The 18,070-nt window shown below is 41.4% G+C and overlaps 1 protein-coding gene across 5 annotated transcripts in view; it reads left to right on the top strand.

Moving 5' to 3' along the window:
* The window catches only part of enox2 (ecto-NOX disulfide-thiol exchanger 2), a 235,967-nt gene that overhangs the window by 173,926 nt on the left and 43,971 nt on the right, over positions 1–18,070 (top strand). For all 5 annotated transcript variants that reach the window (XR_008302279.1, XR_008302278.1, XM_026918721.3 and 2 more), the window contains 2 exons: positions 9,017–9,223; positions 12,743–12,976. Coding sequence is in view for 3 of the 5 variants with exons in the window: in XM_026918721.3 (XP_026774522.2) it covers positions 9,017–9,223; positions 12,743–12,976 (441 nt within the window). In the remaining 2 variants the exon portion in view is untranslated. The remainder of the gene's footprint in view (positions 1–9,016; positions 9,224–12,742; positions 12,977–18,070) is intronic.

The following is an 18,070-nucleotide window of genomic DNA, read 5'->3' as shown; positions in this document are numbered from 1 at the left end:
AATGTAAAAACAGACGGTTTACATCAAGATGCAAACCACTGGTAACACTCAAGAAAAGAAATTAGACAGATTAGACTTTACAAAAAAAAAAAAAGGCTGACCAGTAATGCAAGATTAACTTGTACGAGAATGATGGGAGGGGAAGAGTATGGAGAAGGAAAGGAAGACCTCATGATCCAAAGCATCATCTGTCAAACATGCGGAGGAAGTACTACGGCATGGGCATGTATGACTGCCAATGAAACTGGGATACTGGTGATTATTGATGGTGTGATTGCTGATAGAAGTAGCAGGATGAATTCTGAAGTGTATAGAGATATACTTTCTGCTCAGATTCAGGCAAATGCTGCAAAACTGATAGGACAGCGCTTCACAGTACAGATGGATAATGACCCAAAACATACAGAGAAAGCAACCCAAGAGCTTCTTAAGGCAAAGAAATGGAATGTTCTTAAATGGCCGAGTCAGTCACCCGACCTCAACCCAATAGAGCATGCTTTTCACTTACTGAAGACAAAACTGAAGGCAGAAAGACCCACAAACAAGCAACAACTGAAGGTGGCTGCAGGAAAGGCCTGGCAAAGCATCTCAAGGGAGAAAACTAAGCATTTGAAGATGTCCATGGGTTTCAGACTTCAGGCAGTCATTGACTGCAAATGATTTGCATCCAAGTATTAAAAATAATCCTAATACTTATGATTGTTAGTTTGTCCAATTACTTTTGAGCCTGTGAAAATGGCTGTAATTTTTAAATAGTTAATGCAATATTTTTGTTAAACCCTTTGAATTAATTTTTAAAGTTTATATTTCAATCACGTCTTGACTGCTTCATTTCAAATCCACTGTGGTGGTGTACAGAGGCAAAATTACGAAAATTGTCTCACTTTCCAAATATTTATGGACCTGACTGTATGTGCTTTTTGAACATCCTGTTCCAGAGTTAGTCCCCCTTTGCTCTTCTGGGAAGGCTTTCCACTAGATGTTGGCGCGTGGCTGTGGGGATTTGTGATCATTCAGCCACAAGAGCATTAGTGAGGTCTGGCGAGGAGATCTGGGGTGCAGTCAGTGTTCCAGTTCATCCCAAAGGTGTTCAGTGGGGGATGAGGTCAGGGCTCTGTGCAGGACACTTGAGTTCTTCCACTCCAAGCTTGTCACACCATGTCTTCATGTACCTCGCTTTGTGCAGGGGCATTGTCATGCTGGAACAAGTTTGAGCCTCTAAGTTCCAATGAAGGAAAATCTTAATGCTACAAAGACAATACAAAGACATCCTATACAACACAAACATGCTTCAGACTTTGTGGCAACAGTTTGGGGAAGAACCATATATGGGTATGATGGCCAGATGTCTACAAACTTTTGGCCATATAGTGTTTACAGTAATAACTTTGATATTTGTCACCATAGAACTTTTATTCTGGAACTTTCCACTCACGCATAAGTCATAATAATGTTGTTAATAGTGGGTCATGATTTCTACCACTGTAAGTAAGTAAGTAAGTAAGTAAGTAAATAAATAAATAAATAAAATTTGTGAACACACTGGCTGTCCTTAACAGAACCCTGGAGGTCAGTTTGAGAACTTTGGGTCTAAATGATTCAGATATAACCTTTCACTTCAACAGAGAGACAATAAATAGCAAACCTAAACCTTTAGTGTTAAATAGAAAATTCTGGTCTGCCAGCCACCATGATTAAAAGTGTCCAAGCCCTGATTGTTCTCTGTGCTTCCTCCTTCTCGACACCAGGTTCTGCTTCACTTCCACCCCACTGTCTTTCTCCACCCTGCTGAGTTTAATGGGTCTCTGTCCACTTTTTGTCCTCTCTGAAATCTTGCTTTGGAAAACATTTGTGGCCTGACTAGCTTCCCTAATATAATTCCCTCGGAGCCTGAGCTCTGTCTGTCTGTTTTCGTCTGTGAAGGACAGTGGTAACTCTGCGTCTGGTTTCTCTCCGCTGTCATCATGGGCACAGGCTGCATATGCTGCCTTTCACCCACAGCCTGAAAATGAACTTTATTATGTTCTCCCGTGTCCTTCGCTCTCTCTCTCTCTCTCTCTCTCTCTCTCTCTCTCTCTCTCTCTCTCCCCCTCCCCCTCTCTCCCTCCCCTCTGTCTTCCAGCAGTTGTACTTCCTCTCTCCATCTTTCTGTCTGGCTTGCAAGTAGGGAAGCTATGTCACTCTGCATGTCTCTTAAAACCTTTGCGAGCTAGAAACACTGCCATTTGGCCTGTTTCCTCACCTGTTTTCCATAGCGCGCACACACACACACACACATACACACACACACACACACACACACTCTGCCTGAACCTGCACTGCTCCTGGCTGCTTTTTCAGCCTAAAAACTGGAAGGTGATGCTTCGGAATGTCCAGCACAGGGGATCAGGAGGAAACATGCATCTGTTATCAAAACAGAGCAGGGAGTGTTGGAGCAAATTCCAAAACTGGCCAGCGAGTGTGGTTTCATGCACCGCTGCACCCTGCGGAACGCCTGCTTGAGCTGTTTGTGATCACAGCAGGCTTCAGAGGCCTCGCACCGAGATACCCTGCGCTTCCTGTTCTCAGCAAGGACAATACACAGCAAGTAGGAAGCCGTGCTGATCAGTGGATTTCCAGCAGACAGCAGTGATCACCCACTGTTTTCCTACTGATGTTCTGCTCATGCAGAGAGAGTGATATGATGCACTATATCGAGTGCACACACATACACATACGCGCACACGAACACACACACACACACACACACACACACACACGTTTGCCAGTTCCTCTCTGTGTAAGCATAGCTGGTGCTGGTGCTTTTGCCGAACCAGAGAACCTTTTCAACTCCCTGCCTGCATTTCCACCAGTTTAAGATCCAAACCATTACAGAGTTTATGTCTGCTCTGCATAAAACACTTTGGCATGGAGAATCATTTATTTAACCATTCAAAGTCAATCCTTCAGCATCTGCATAGAGAAAGATTACACACAGAACATCACATGCCAGTTCTTATTGCTTAATTTAGATTCTGTGTGTATCTCCTCAAAGGAAATGAGATGTCTTCTCTCTCAAACCACTGATTCATGGTTGCAGTGTTTAAATGCAATAAAATAATTTATTTAATAAATGAATCTGGCCCTTTCCAATATGACAGATTGGGTAATGACATGTTTTTCTATATCTATGCACCAGATTAGCAGCATTTTGGCGCTGGAATCCAGTTGACTTTGAAGCATGTGGAATTGTTTGAAATTAGTCGCCAGCTCCATGGGGGTTGGAAAGGGCTCTAATAGAGGAATGTTCAGAGTTTGGATTAGCAATTGTGTAATCTCCAGGCACTCTTTAAAAAACAGCAATACCCAGGCTCTACATTTGTCATGAAACTGTCAAGTCGAGAAATCTTCTAAACCTTCTATTTTAACGGCGATCATTGAAATGACTTAATCGTTGTCATGGCAACTGCATGACACCACCCCGGGCCCTTGCTCTCACCGTCGATATGAAAGGTAGATGCGTCATTGGAGTAAGCCAGTCACATCAATGGTGTTGAGCTCATTAACTTGAATAAAGTGTAGAACATCGACTCAGTATGATATCTGCGCACTGTACCGCATTTGGATGTAAGAATCACTGACACTTTAGAGCAAGAGGTACTCAACAAAGACTAAGAGGATATGTGTGAGTTTATTTAATGAGGAAATTAAGACAGGCTGGTGAGGTGAGTTTACTGATTATTACTGTTCTATATAGTTTAAAATGATCGCAGTATACAGTGTACTAGAATGTCTGTTCAGTTCACAAGGACCATCATTATTTACAGAAGTAAAATCAATTTTATTAATGTAAACAGTGATTAGATAAACCTTTAGAAACTACATACTAAAAGTTCAAATGACTATAAAATTAAATGCTTCATCATTACTGATTATGACAATTCTTTTGGTGAAGAGTGAAGCAGAGAGCCTGATAAGTGTTTGTTGAAGTCAAGGCAGTCAAGCAGATAATGGCAAATCCAAAATCGTAATTAAAACCAAGCAATGTGTTAGGCAATCTTCAAACACACTCGACTAAATTAAGCAATACTGAAAAATGTGAATGGACTGAGTGTCAAAGAACATGACTAACAGTAACAGAAATCAGATGCTTTAAATCAGAAAGTGTATGTGAAAGTCTGGGTTATGTCAGGGAGTTTGTATATGGGAAACAGGTGTGTGTTGTAATCGGGGTCATGGGCTGACTGTGAATTCTGGGATTTGGAGTTTGTGGTTGTTTGCTGTGCTGGCTGTGAGGTTCATGTGATAGATGTTAAGATATTCTTGAAACATGTGGCACTGACTATTGTTAAAAGCGATGAGTTAAGCAGATTTTACAGATCGTTAATTAATCAGGACAGCCGCATAACACACAGTCATTAGCTTTTCTCCTTAGTACAACCCCATTTTTGTCTCTACAACATAAATTCCTGATTGCTTTGGAGGTGAGAGCAAACGAGTAAAAAGTCACTGAAAAAGAGACAGCATGAGAGATTTTGTGTTAAACAACGCCACAGAAAATCATGTTCTCTGTCTTTTTGCGGCATTCTGTCTCACTGTCATGTCACTTTCTGTGTGTAATGTTGATTTTTCATGTAAAAGGGTTCTATAGTGATAAGAATCACACCTTCCACTTCTAACTTTGTTATACATGTGAAGTTGAATAAGATTAGTTTGCAGATTTGGGTTAACATACTGCTGAGTTTTACTGTTTAATTTATTAATGAACATATTGCATAAAATATTGCATATTTTAATGGTTAAAAGTTATATTTAGTGATGTGGAACATCTGCAAGACAAGTTAGTTCCTGTTATCTCTTAGGTTACAGCCTCACCAGCATCTCCTTCTCTCTCTCTCTCTCTCTCTCTCTCTCTCTCTCTCTCTCTCTCGCTCTTAAAAATACACACCTTGACACTTTCCTTTGCAAAGCACCTTGACTGTTACAAAGCGCTGACACTTGAGACTCCTTCCATAAATGTTAACAAGATGTTAGCAATGTTTTTCTTTGTTAAACAGCAACACGTTTTTTTTAATTAGTTTATTATTAGACTTAGATTATGTGGAGAATCTAACAGTGTACAGTGTATTGTGGTAATAGTGCTTTAACTCATTGTTCATGTTAGAGCTAGAACTACTAGACAACCCATGTGGTTATACAAAAATAACGCACAGCTTCTGACCAATCAGATTCGAGAATTCACACGCTGTGGTGTAACATAATGTAATTTATGATAGCAAAAGTTAGCATGAGGTTACCTGTTACTTGAATGTATTTTACATAATCACACTTCAAATTGTGATATTATGTTATTGGTCATGTACAACCTTTTTGATATTCCTGTTACGTCATTAATTAAATCACAACCTTGGGATCTCTGCTCTTATTTATTATTTTTAGGTTTCTGTTATTATGGTGTTTTATGATGTGTGTAGTGAGTTTTAAAATCAATAGCTGTTGTAAAGCATGTTTTGTAAAAAGCCATCTGTTGAACAACACCAGACTGGCAGCACTTTATCGATGGAACCAAATCAAATCTGTCAAGCTTTTGCAGTAGAAACATGAGGAATGGTGAAGGCCAGGGTTTGAACCAAAGTGTGGCAGAGGAGCTTCTGAAGTTTGAAGCTTGTTAGAATGTGCAGCTTTAGCAGGTTTAGTTTTTACCTTTCATCCTTCTCTCACTGCACCTGTGATGAAATACAGTTTGATAGAACTGAGCGTCGTCAAATTTATTTTATCCTGTGTGTGAACAGAAAAAGTCAGACATTTACAACTCTAAGTGTGTGTGTGTGTGTGTGTGTGTGTTCTAGAGAGCAAGTGTGTTGCCTCACCCTGTCACATACGCTCCACTCAGCTCACACTCATGTTTCTCACTCTTCTCAGTGTGCGCCGGCTGTCATCTCTGCCGAGCGAGCTGTCATGTCCCTGCTTTAAAATAGGCTTGGTTGCTTGTTTGTGTGTGCACAAGTGCTCAGGTCTCACCGTGCGCAAGGCCTGTGCGGCGTGTTTGCTGTGACTCGAGCACCTGTGACTGTGCAATCATTCAGACTGATTAGCGTTAGCGTCTCTGTCAGTGTGCTTTCCATCCTGGCTTCCTGCGTGTCATCTCCAGTCAGTGTTCAGAGAAATAGTAGCATGGTGCATTGCAATGAACGCAATACCCAGACCTCATGTTTGGTGTCAGAGCGTCGAGTCAAGAAATAAGTGCAGATTTTATTGCATACACAAGATTGCAATTATTGAATGAATTGTCCTTGCTTTTCTCGCTCATCACTCTGGATTTCTGTAGAAACGGCTGTCCCACTGGTTTACAGAAGGCTCCTAGAAATAAAAGACTGCGTTTATGCATTCATGCTTATATATATGAAGTGCAGAAACCATAAAAATCTAGCAAATGATGTGAAAGATATGCTATTGTCGTTGACTTCTTATTTATCCACAATATTTTAGGCAGCATATTTTAATTCCTGGGTTGAAGAAGCATGGCTCCACTCCAGACGTTTCACCTCAGCTTTATCCTGAGTGTTCTTGATGCTAGTCCCATAAGTGTTAGCTGGAGTCAACAGAATGGAATGTCTTGTTAACGAATCTTTTCGAGCCGACATGAATCAGAAATATCACACCCTTTTGCGTTAAATCCACAATCAGAATCTGACCTTTTGGTTTATCACGCCAGTCGTCTCCGCCGTCGAGTTCCTGGGCTTCGTCATATTAATAGGTGAAGAGCTGGCATTTGGTCATGTGCTCGGCGAAGCTGCCCTTTGATAAAGCTACGGCTGTGTTTACCACCCGGTTTCACGTTAGGAGATAAAAGGCAGTGCTTTATAAAACCAGTCCTTTTTCGTGAGACAGCAGCTGACCTTAGCTGAAGTATCAGGTAGGCAGGGGCTTCATCATTAAGAGAGATGCAGCAATAAACAGGAATTAGGATAATCTAGCTGATGATGGATGGAGCCTGAGCAGCTGTACGTGTGGGGGGGTGCTATAAAGACTCATCTATTTCCAGCGAGTGGCTTGGAGCCAAAGCGTGTGGACACACACACTGAGTGGGCAGCAGGGCATTGCTCTTACTGCATCAGGGTAACCTAACACGGTGTTAACCCTCAGCACTGTGAAGTGCATTGCCCCATTCTCAAACACCTGATTCACTTACACACTTCTATAAACCCTACACTGGAGTTGACTGATTAAAGGCATTTCACATGCGAGGTGCAATCTTACGATCCTCCATGTATTTTTAATAAGAGCTGGGAAGGCATGCAAAGTGAAACCACTGCAACACTATTGGGAAAACATCTCCAAGTTTAAAAGTTGTTTTTATTTTTTTTTTTAAACCCAAATTTCTCCTAATTAGGTCATTTCCAATCCCATCCACTGGCCAGTTACAGTTCCATTATTACACAAAAGATTTCCATCGTGATATCTGCCTTCTTTTGTATGCATAAGCTCTCAGATGCTCATATTTGGCTAGTATCGTTCTGATCATCCTTCCCACCCACAGAGCTGGCTTGGTAATTTGGACCCTCGCTTGTTTGCTTGGACCCCCAGCATTGTTAGGGCATTTTTCTTCTGAACCAGTTGAGAGAGAAAATTATGTTTATTGGCCTATGACTTACAGGTTTTAATGGCAATGCTGGCTGTTGTTGCTGAACTCCAACATAAAGACAGAATGAAAGAATATAACCCATCTTCATACCTTTTTTTATTGTAAGTTACAAGTAAAGCCTAATATGATGGCTTAATGGACACATTCAGACAGTTATCTGTGATAAACACAAGGCAAGTCTTATTTATTAATATGTCTCTGTTCACTTGGTTCATTTCACATGATCTGCCTACTTTTGACTAATGATTCATGTATTTCATTTTCTTATTTTTAATTGCTAGTCTTGCTGTCTCTATGGTTACCAATGTACATCTTTTAGCTGCTGTGTAATACACTCATACACTGCGCTGAGCTTTTCTGGGGAATTCTGACCTTTCTATAAGAAGTATTGAGGCGGTAGAGTGGAAAGCAGTTTGTCTCCTGCTTTGTGAAAATTCACCGTAATGGACTGTAATCCTTTAAAATAAAATACATGTAACACAAAAGCATGGTAAAACGCCTATAATGGATTGTTTTGTGTACTATTCATTACTTTATTATAGTCAATTCTGATTGACTGGAATAGAAGGTGTTGATTAATTTTCTACAATGACAGCTCACATACATTCACGCCTAGGGGCAATTTAGCATTGCCAATCTGCTTACCTGCATGTTTCTTGGACATTTTTAGCAATATAATTGCAGTATGCTATTTTGGTCCACCAATGTTTGGCCACCATGATGATTTAAAAAAAATAAAAAATAAAAAACAATGTGGATGGAATGACATCTGAATTGACTTCTGTTATCAGAAGTGAATCTCCTATGACAGGACTAGCTGTATTACTACACAGCAGTACTCTACACTTCCAGGGTTTGTTTCCAAGCTCATTGTAAATCCCTTTAAGAGTTAAAGTAAGTGTTAGAGAAGACAGCATGATTAGGAACCGCTGGCTTTGTTGTAGCACACTGCAGGCAGCTCATTAGACTAAGACTTGCACGAGGCTGTGTCTCAGAAGCGGGTGTTGTGTGTTTAACCAGTTTCAGATATTCAGCCTCAGGCTATTCTCCAAAACACTCAGCATGTGCTACATTCCATCGATTACTCACTGCCAGCCTGGTGGTCCCAACTAATTCTGTTTATCCAGGCTTTCAGCTTGATTTGAGCAGCAACCAGTTGGTTCGCTGGTTGGTGACCATGTACCGAAAAGGCTCTTTCTTCCTCGTCTTGCTACCTGTAACAGAACAGTCAATATGATCAATAAAAGTAATTAAGATTTCTAAAGTCTTTCATTTATTGTCTTGCCCTTTGGTGACATTTTCTGCATTTTTTTTTAGCTACAGTCACTTTCAGTGAATCTGGATATTCCAGTGTACTGATAAGTGATGTGTGTTCTCTCTTGTGTTCCACAGACCTGCCTCCTCCAGCCACCCGTGAGAGACCCCCAGGCTGTAAGACAGTGTTTGTAGGGGGTCTACCTGAAAACGCCACTGAGCAGATCATATCAGAAGTGTTCGAGCAGTGTGGCGCCATCAACGCCATTCGCAAGAGCAAGAAGAACTTCTGCCACATTCGCTTTGCTGAAGAGCACACAGTGGACAAGGCACTTTTCCTATCTGGTATGCACCCACAAATGTTTTTTCTCTCTTTTACTATCTTTATTTCTCTGGAGCTGAGATCATACAGAGGCGTTTTCTCCTCCAGAGTGTAATTTCTTGATGTTTACATTCACATTCATTGATTTGTTCATGCTTTTTTACTTCTTGCTTTGCTTCTTCCCATAAATCTTGGAGTGATTTTCACAGTTGATGGGGAAGTATGTCCCAAAACAGTTCTAATGCATGTTTATTTGTTCTACCTATTTTATTTGTTTCTCCCACTGACTCAGATTCAAGTTTGATTGCTTATGATTCAATTTTCTTTAGGGAAAGAACAGCTTCAGACTCATAAGCGCAGTGAGATTTACATAAGTGTGATTTGAAATAATTTCACTTAACCTTTTATCTAATAGATATGAGGCCAGTGTGTCTATAAGCCCTTGGCTAGGCTAGACTTGATGGATTGATGGGGATTTAATGAGGGAGGAGGGACTTTGCTCCATCTCTCATGGTTGGTGAAGAGGTGGGCGGAGGCCAACACTCACACTTGCCCAAGTGCTCCTGACACTTGAGGTCAACAAGAAGACACACACACACACACACACACACACACACACAGCAGAATAGATTGCACCACCTATGTGCTGAATACAAATCACACACAAATGGCACTGCTGCATGGCCTGAGCTAGCTCATTTGTTATCCTGCTTCATCTGCTCATTGCACAGTGGTGTTAAATCTTAAACTGCTCTTTGTATGCCGGCTTTTGTTGTATATATACAGTGTGTGTATGTGTGTACAGTGTGTGTGTGTGTGTGTGTGTGTGTGTGTGTGTGTGTGTGTGTGTGTGGGTATACATATATATATGTATACCCTGGTTAGAGTCTGTGATATATATATATATCATATATATATCATAGGTCATATATATGTCAGGTCATATATATATATACACACACACACACACACACTTACAGGTCAAGAGTTTCACTTCACATCAAACATCAGGTTTGATGTGTTGTGCATTCTGAGTTATTTTTCTGCTCACCACAGTTGTAAGGAGTCTGGTCATTCTGGTCATTCTAAACCAGTCTGGTCATTCTCCTCAGTTCTCATCAGCAAGGTGTTTCAGCCTGCAGACCCTGCGCACACAGGATCTTTTATTGTTTTCACACAATTCTGTGCAAACACTCGAGACAGTTCAAAGTGTGTGAAATACCCAGGAGATCAGCAGCTTCTGAAATACTCTAACCAGTCCATCTGGTACCAACAACCATGCCACGATCAAAGTCACAGAGATCATACTTTTCCCCCATTCTGATATTTGATGTGAATATTAACTGAAGCGCTTGACCTGTATCTGCGTGATTCTCCGCATTGCGCTGCTGCCACATGATTGGCTGATTAGTTAACTGCATGAATGTGCAGGTGTTCCTAATAACTGGACAGTGAGTGTATATCCCAGTGTGAAGAGGCACATTTAATGTTCAGTAATACTGGTTGCATTATTTACACATCTCTAAGTCTCTAAGCAGTCTCAGGCGAACGTGGCTTTATTGTGAGACCTGTGCCGCAACTCATATATCACATGGCCCCGTGATGGAGCTCTGCAGGCCTTTCCATAAATAAAGGCACTCATTTTGGACGCAGAACACACCGTCTAAAATATTTAGTGACGTCTGGCGGCCATAAAGCAGAGGGGCAGACACAAGAATAAAGTGCAAAGACCCGTCTCATTTCCGCGGGCACGGCCAATCTGTGACCACACACTCTTTCTTTCCACAACCCGTGAGCATGAAAAACCTCTCTCTGTGCTCCAGGTGCACAATCCAGCCCATAAACAAAGGCATATTTCACTGGTGTCTTTTATGAGGCCTTTTGCTTTTTGTTTTTCCTGTTCTACATGAAGAGTGAACTTTAAGAAGGAATTTGTTTTTAATATGCTGTTTTTCATACACAGCTCTGTGTCTGTCAGATTGCTTTAAAATTACCATCAGTATTTAAACACACTTACGTCTACATTTACACTGACACAGAGTGAATATTAGCAGGAGTGCTTCACTATGTGTTTATATCACATAAGTACAAAAAGGGAAAACTGTTACACCTTCTTAAACACAAACAAATTATCAGAATCATCATCATTTTATCCTGAACTTTAAATTCTTAGATTTTTTTTTTCCTCCCCAGTTTCTTACCAGTTCCCATCCACTAGCAGACTTTCCCCTATCACACAAACAAGGAGAATGGGGTAAACACACACTTCCTCTGAGACACGTCAAACCAGCCAGCAGCATCTTTATGCTTCATCACAAGGCAATGTGACACACACAGAGGAAAACGTTATCTGCCCTCTTCCACATTCATGAGGTACACAGACACCAACGATTGGCTAGTGTGACTGTGATTGACAGGGGAGGGAGAATATGCCCCTCCCACCCAGAGAGCATGGACAGTCTCTTGACTTCCTGCCATGGATGGCTGTGGCATCGTGGGGAATGGAACTCGCAATCTCACAGCAATAGGACATAATAGAATATGTGAAATAAACAACGGATCATTTACCCAAAAAGCTGTGAAACACAAGTTTTGTCAGACTTATGTTAGGCTGCTGAATTGGAATTTTTGGCAGCTCTGGTTAGACAGGTCATCTGCAGGATTTTTCCTCTTGGCCCATTTTCTTGTGTCTTTTTCAGTTTCACAAATTATTAACAACTTAGCATGGTTTCACCACAGACCTGCAAACACGGTAAGGAGTTTATACCTGAGGGGAGGAAAGTGTGAACACAAGGTGTCTGAAGGGAGTAGTGTGTGTGTGTGTGTGTGTGTGTGTGTGTGTGTGTGTGTGTGTGTGCGCGTGCACGTGCATGTCTGTATATGAATCACATAGAGCAAATGGAGGTTTTCCCTGCAGTGGTGAAGCTGCAGCTGTGGCAGAGGGAAGAACAGAGTAAATACTGGCATACATTTATAGCACAAAGGACACAGCCGGATAAACACAGCATTTCCCCCTGCAGGTGCTCTTTATGGAATAAACACATTTTTTTAGATAAGAAGTGTTTATAAGATATGCTGGAGCTTTGTTAGGAGAAATTTCACACTTCAGTTTCAGCGTCAAATTAATTAATCACTAGCTTGTCACATTGCTGTTTTTTTTATGCTGATCACGAATGTTTTTAAAAACATTTTTTGGCTTCCTCAAATCATTTTCGGGGACATTGAGCCAGTTAAGAGTGTTGACCAAGATAATGGTGAAGAAGATGGCGATGATTCCACACCGTCTGGATGGGATGAGGACCAGATTCCGTGATAAACAGCCGAAACCGTCTGGACCAATTAAATCCCATTTTCTGTTGGCTACAGGCCTGTCAACAGGAGCTATTAAAAGTTTCAGGAAGTGTGCCTTTTACACTCATTACACTGTCTGCTCATGTGTGTTATTCCTCCACTGAGCAGCTGGCATTTTAGCATTGATTGGCATCAAGTTTTCATATCTAATAGGAAACCTGTTGAGTTTCTGATCTCGCTCTTCTGCGCAGGTTACCGGATCCGTCTCGGCTCCAGCACGGATAAGAAGGACACAGGCCGGCTGCACGTGGACTACGCTCAGGCCAGAGACGACCTGTACGAGTGGGAGTGCCGGCAGCGCATGCTGGCAAGAGAAGAAAGACACCGGCGCAGGATAGAGGAAGACCGTTTGCGCCCACCATCCCCACCTCCCATCGTTCACTACTCCGAGCACGAATGCAGCCAGCTGGGGGAAAAAATCAAAGGTGCGCACTTTCTCATCACAATAGAGCTGGTATCAGTTTTCTTTTATTTGTAGTGGAACATTTGGGTCCTTTCTTTTTTCCCCCACACATTTTTCCATCTCCACACTTTATAAAGGATGTATGTTTCCTGCAGACTGACATAGTGTGTTTGTGCGGGTCTAAACACTGTCTGTCTCTCTGGGTTTGAAGTACCATGCTGCTAAATAGAAAGCACCATCTGTTTAGTGTTTGAACGATGATCTACAGTCAAGGCAGAATGAAAGAACAGATTTTTGTGTGTGAGTGAGTTTTGCGTAATTTAAGTTTAGTAATGAAAGTAAGAAAAAAAATTCTTCTTTTCCAAATATAGTGTTTTACTGTTTAAACACTCCTACAGTATATACTCTGCTCCATTCTAGGATGTCCTGATTTGTGGGATGTACCTCCTTCTTTCCTAACCAAGCCCCCTGCTACCGTGTCAGTCGCTTAACCCACCATCAAACTCACCCCTGACATTTCAATCAGCCAGGAAATGAATCTTGGTCACTTCTCAGTCAGTAGGTTTAGAAGAATTAAAGTGGAAATAGAACTCCACAGATTTTTTTTTTTCATCTCATGCTCAAGGGCTAAATTGCAGTGTACAGCCTGAAAAGACCACGAAGCAGTGAAATGTTTTTAGCTATCCAGTAAAAACAAGGGGCGGGCATTAAACAGGAAGTAGTAATAGGTGAAATCGCACATTTGTTTGTTGTCTGTTCACATAAAATGTCTTGAAATGAGATTATTTTTTTGCTGAGATGATGATGATATGAAATCACACTGTCTAATGAAGTATGTATTTGAAAGCAATATATTCTGACAATATTCTGTGACTACACCAAGCTTTTCTCACTACTAATCAATGAAAATAGTCAAAAATAAGTTCAAATAGCTTATTTGTCCACAAAACATTTCGTGGCTGATGCATGGGATTATGGTTAATGTAGTTATATCGAATATTCTGACTTCAGAAATCATCCAGAAGAAGGAACCTCAAAAAGGAGCATTCTATCCAAGCATTTGATGCAGACATGAGTCGATTCAATATGATTCCTTACCAGTTAGTTAGGAGGTTCTTAGAGTTAGGTATAAAGAATATAAAGTACAGGCAGCTGCGTTTCAGTTTAAGATAAGCTTAACAACAGACAGACGTTGTTATGATCAGTGTGGTGTTACAGTAATGTTTAATATAAAGTGTCAGCCTGGTAGAGTGTTGGTCAGGGAGCTAGTTACACAGCCTGCATGTTAAACTAAACGATTCTATTAATATTGAACACAGCCTGAATGATTCATCTTTATGACACATTGATTCAGTCTGAGAGGTGCTGATGGAGTTTAAAGACAATTAGTACACACTGCTTTATGGCACACAACCATCCTCTTTACACCATGAGAGAGCTCTGTGTGTGTGTGTGTGTGTGTGTGTGTGTGTGTGTATCTACAGTGGCATGCGAAAGTTTGGGCATCCCTGATCAAAATGTCTGTCAATGTGAACAGTTAAGCAAGTGGAAGATGAAATGATCTCCAAAATACATAAAGTTAAACATGAAACACTCTTTTGCAATATTTTAAGCAATATCAGTGTATTGTTTTTGTTTTCTACAATTTTAGAGTGAACAAGGGGAAAGCAGCACCCTGCAAAAGAATGGGAACCTCAGGAGACTTGAGCTCTCAGATAACTTTGATGAAGGTATCAGACCTTAATTAGCCTGTTAGGGTCATGGCTTGTTCACAGTCATCATTAGGAAAGGCCAGGTGGTGCAAATTTCAAAGCTTTATAAGTACCTAACTTACTCCTCTAACCTTGTCCCAACAATCAGCAGCCATGGGTTCCTCTAAGCAGTTGCCTAGCACTCTGAAAATGAAAATGATTGACGCCCACAAAGCAGGAGAAGGCTATAAGAAGATAGCAAAGTGTTTTCAGGTACCGATTTCCTCAGTTCGGAATGTAATTAAGAAATGGCAGTTAACAGGAACAGTGGAGGTCAAGATAAGGTCTGGAAGACCAAGAAAAATATCAGAGAGAACTGCTCATAGGATTGCTAGAAAAGCAAGTCAGAACCCCCGTTTGACTGCAAAAGACCTCCAGGAAGATTTGGCAGACTCTGGAGTTGTGGTACACTGTTCAACTGTTCAGCGACACCTGCACAAATATGGCCTTCATGGAAGAGTCATCAGAAGAAAACCTCTCCTGCGTCCTCACCACAAAATTCAGCGTCTGGATTTTGCAAAAGAACATTTACACAAGCCTGATGCATTTAATCAGGTTAAAATAGAACTCTTTGTCGCAATGAGCAAAGGTGTATTTGGAGAACGAAGGGCACAGTATTTCATGAAAAGAACACCAGTCCAACTGTTAAGCATGGGGGTGGATCCATCATGCTTTTGGGTTGTATTGCAGCCAATGGCATGGGGAACATTTCACGGGTAGAGGGAAGAATGGATTCAATTAAATTCCAACAAATTCTGGAAGCAAACATAACACCATCTGTAAAAAAGCTGAAGCTGAAAAGAGGATGGCTTCTACAAATGGATAATGATCCTAAACACACCTCAAAATCCACGATGGACTACCTCAAGAGGCGCAAGCTGAAGGTTTTGCCAGGGCCCTCACAGTCTCCTGACCTAAACATCATTGAAAATCTGTGGATAGACCTCAAAAGAGCAGTGCGTGCAAGGCGGCCCAGGAATCTCACAGAATTGGAAGACTGTTGTAAGGAAGAATGGGCGAAAATCCCTCAAACAAGAACTGAAAGACTCTTGGCTGGCTACAAAAAGCGTTTACAAGCTGTGATACTTGCCAAAGGGGGTGCTACTAGGTACTAACTATGAAGGGTGCCCAAACTTTTGCTGCGGCCCCTTTTACTTTTCTGTTATTTTGAAAATGTAAAAGATGAAAATAAAAAAAAATGGTTTTGTTTAAAATATAAAGGGAATGTGTCATCTGTAACTTTATGCCTTTTGGAGATCATTTCATCTTCCACTTGCTTAACTGTTCACATTAACAGAAATTTTGACCAGGGGTGCCCAAACTTTCACATGCCACTGTATATGTGTGTGTTTAAACCTACTTGCCTCTCTGTCGTTGTATTCGCAGTTGCTTTTGTGTGTATTCTGTGTGTGTGTGTGCGCATGTTCAAATGTATGTGCGCTCGCACTTGCTTCTGTGTACTGTGCTTGCTTTGTGTGTGTGTGTGTGTGTGTGTGTGTGTGTGTGTGTGTGTGTGTGTAATCAAATGTGTATGTGTGTGCTTGCACTTGCTTGTGTGTCTATGCGTGTGTGCTTGTATATGTTCACACGTTTATGTGTGTGCACGCATGTGCACATGTCCGTGTGCGTGCATGTTTGTGTCTGTGTGTGATGGATCAGGACAGTAAGAACAGACTGATAGTTATTGTGCTGCTCATGACAGAGATCAATGTGTGTGGTGTCTGTGCTTCGGCTTATCGGTGTACTCAGATCGAGGGTAAATTATGTTAAACAGACCTGCAGGCCTCCTGAAGCTGAGCAGATGCACACAAACACACACTCCACACACAAACACACACTAAAGAAGTCTGAACAAAGAAGCATCTTCAGGTGGTACTCCTTTTTAAATAGAGACACTAAAAAGAGACACTGAAGCTCTGAGCAGAATCCTAATGCCCTTCATTACAATGGCTTTCCCATCTTGCTTTACACACACACACATGCTCTGAGCTCCACAGTGGCAGCTTGGATCTCCTGTTAGTGGTAAAACCTGAGCCGACTTCAAACACAGCACATCTGCAACAGCTGCACTAAAAAGTACACAACGCAAGTCACAAACAATTAACGCACATCATTTGGAGATTTTTTAGAAGGGATTTAGTTTAACACTAAAGCACCTGGGCTTTCTGGACCAGATTGGTCTAAAGTTCCCGAGTTCTCTCTTTGACATCACTTCACCTGTTTCAGGGTGTAAAAAATGATAAATGAGAAAAATTTGAATTACCGCATAATATATTCTGGTTAAAAAATTTAGCTGTCACCAGTAATTTACATTTCTTCATGTGTCATTCACGAGTCACAGTCCAGTCTCCACATTTAGCATTTAGTTAACAGAGCTGACAGTGATACAAGTGTGGCAAGTTGAAGAGTGTTAGTACACTAGACATGAAAGTGTTTGGTTAAGTGAATCCCGGTATAGTCCAGAATATTGACCACAAATAGTGCCCTGGTTTTCACCTGTTTTCTCAGGTAGTGATAAAAACATAAAGCCTTCACCAGAGAGCCTACACTACATTTGGCTGTTTCATTCATGTTAAATACAATTCATACTTAATATTATTAAAGTAATAGAGCGTTACATTGCAACCTCACATCTCCCTGTTTCAATCCTGAGCCCGGGTTACTGTCTATGTGGAGTTTCACGTGTACTGCCTGTGTTATTGTGGGTTTCCTGCTGGTTCTCTGGTTTCCTCACACCTCCCAAAAATGCCAGAGTAAGTGGATTGACTACACTGTATTTCCCTGTGCGTGTGTTGCCCTTTGATGAAATGGTGTCCCATCCATGGCCTCCCGCCCAGTGTTCCCACGATAGGCTCTGGAGCCACTGTAAATCTGACCAGGATAAAGCGCTCACTGAAGATGGATGGATGAATGAATGAATGAATGAATGAAGAAAGGAAGGAAGGAAGGAAGTATTATTAAAGACTGTGTCCTAAATGTAAAAGTTGTGTACCATGTGTGAAAGTTCGGCTCTCAGGATTGGGCGTAGAATAACGAGATGGGACATGCTTCCCATGCAGTAATACACCATATGGGCAATAGTATGTGGACACCTAACCATCCGACCCAAATGTCCTTTTTGAAAATCCCCTTCCAGATTTAGTTCCCCTTTGCTGTTATAATAACCTCCACTCTTCTGCAAAGGCTTTCCACTAGATGTTGGAGCGTGGCTGTGAGGATTTGTGATCATTCAGCTATAACGGCATTAGTGAGGTCAGGATGTTGGTTGAGGAGGTCTGGGGTGCAGTCAGCATTTCAGTTCATCCCAAAGGTGTTCAGTGGGGTTGAGGTCAGGGTTCTGTGCAAGTCACTCGAGTTCTTCCGCT

Source organism: Pangasianodon hypophthalmus, chromosome 9 (assembly GCF_027358585.1).
Source record: "Pangasianodon hypophthalmus isolate fPanHyp1 chromosome 9, fPanHyp1.pri, whole genome shotgun sequence".
Lineage (NCBI taxonomy): Eukaryota > Metazoa > Chordata > Actinopteri > Siluriformes > Pangasiidae > Pangasianodon > Pangasianodon hypophthalmus.
Note: the sequence above shows the minus strand (reverse complement) of the source record. Positions and strands in the feature narration are given on the sequence as shown.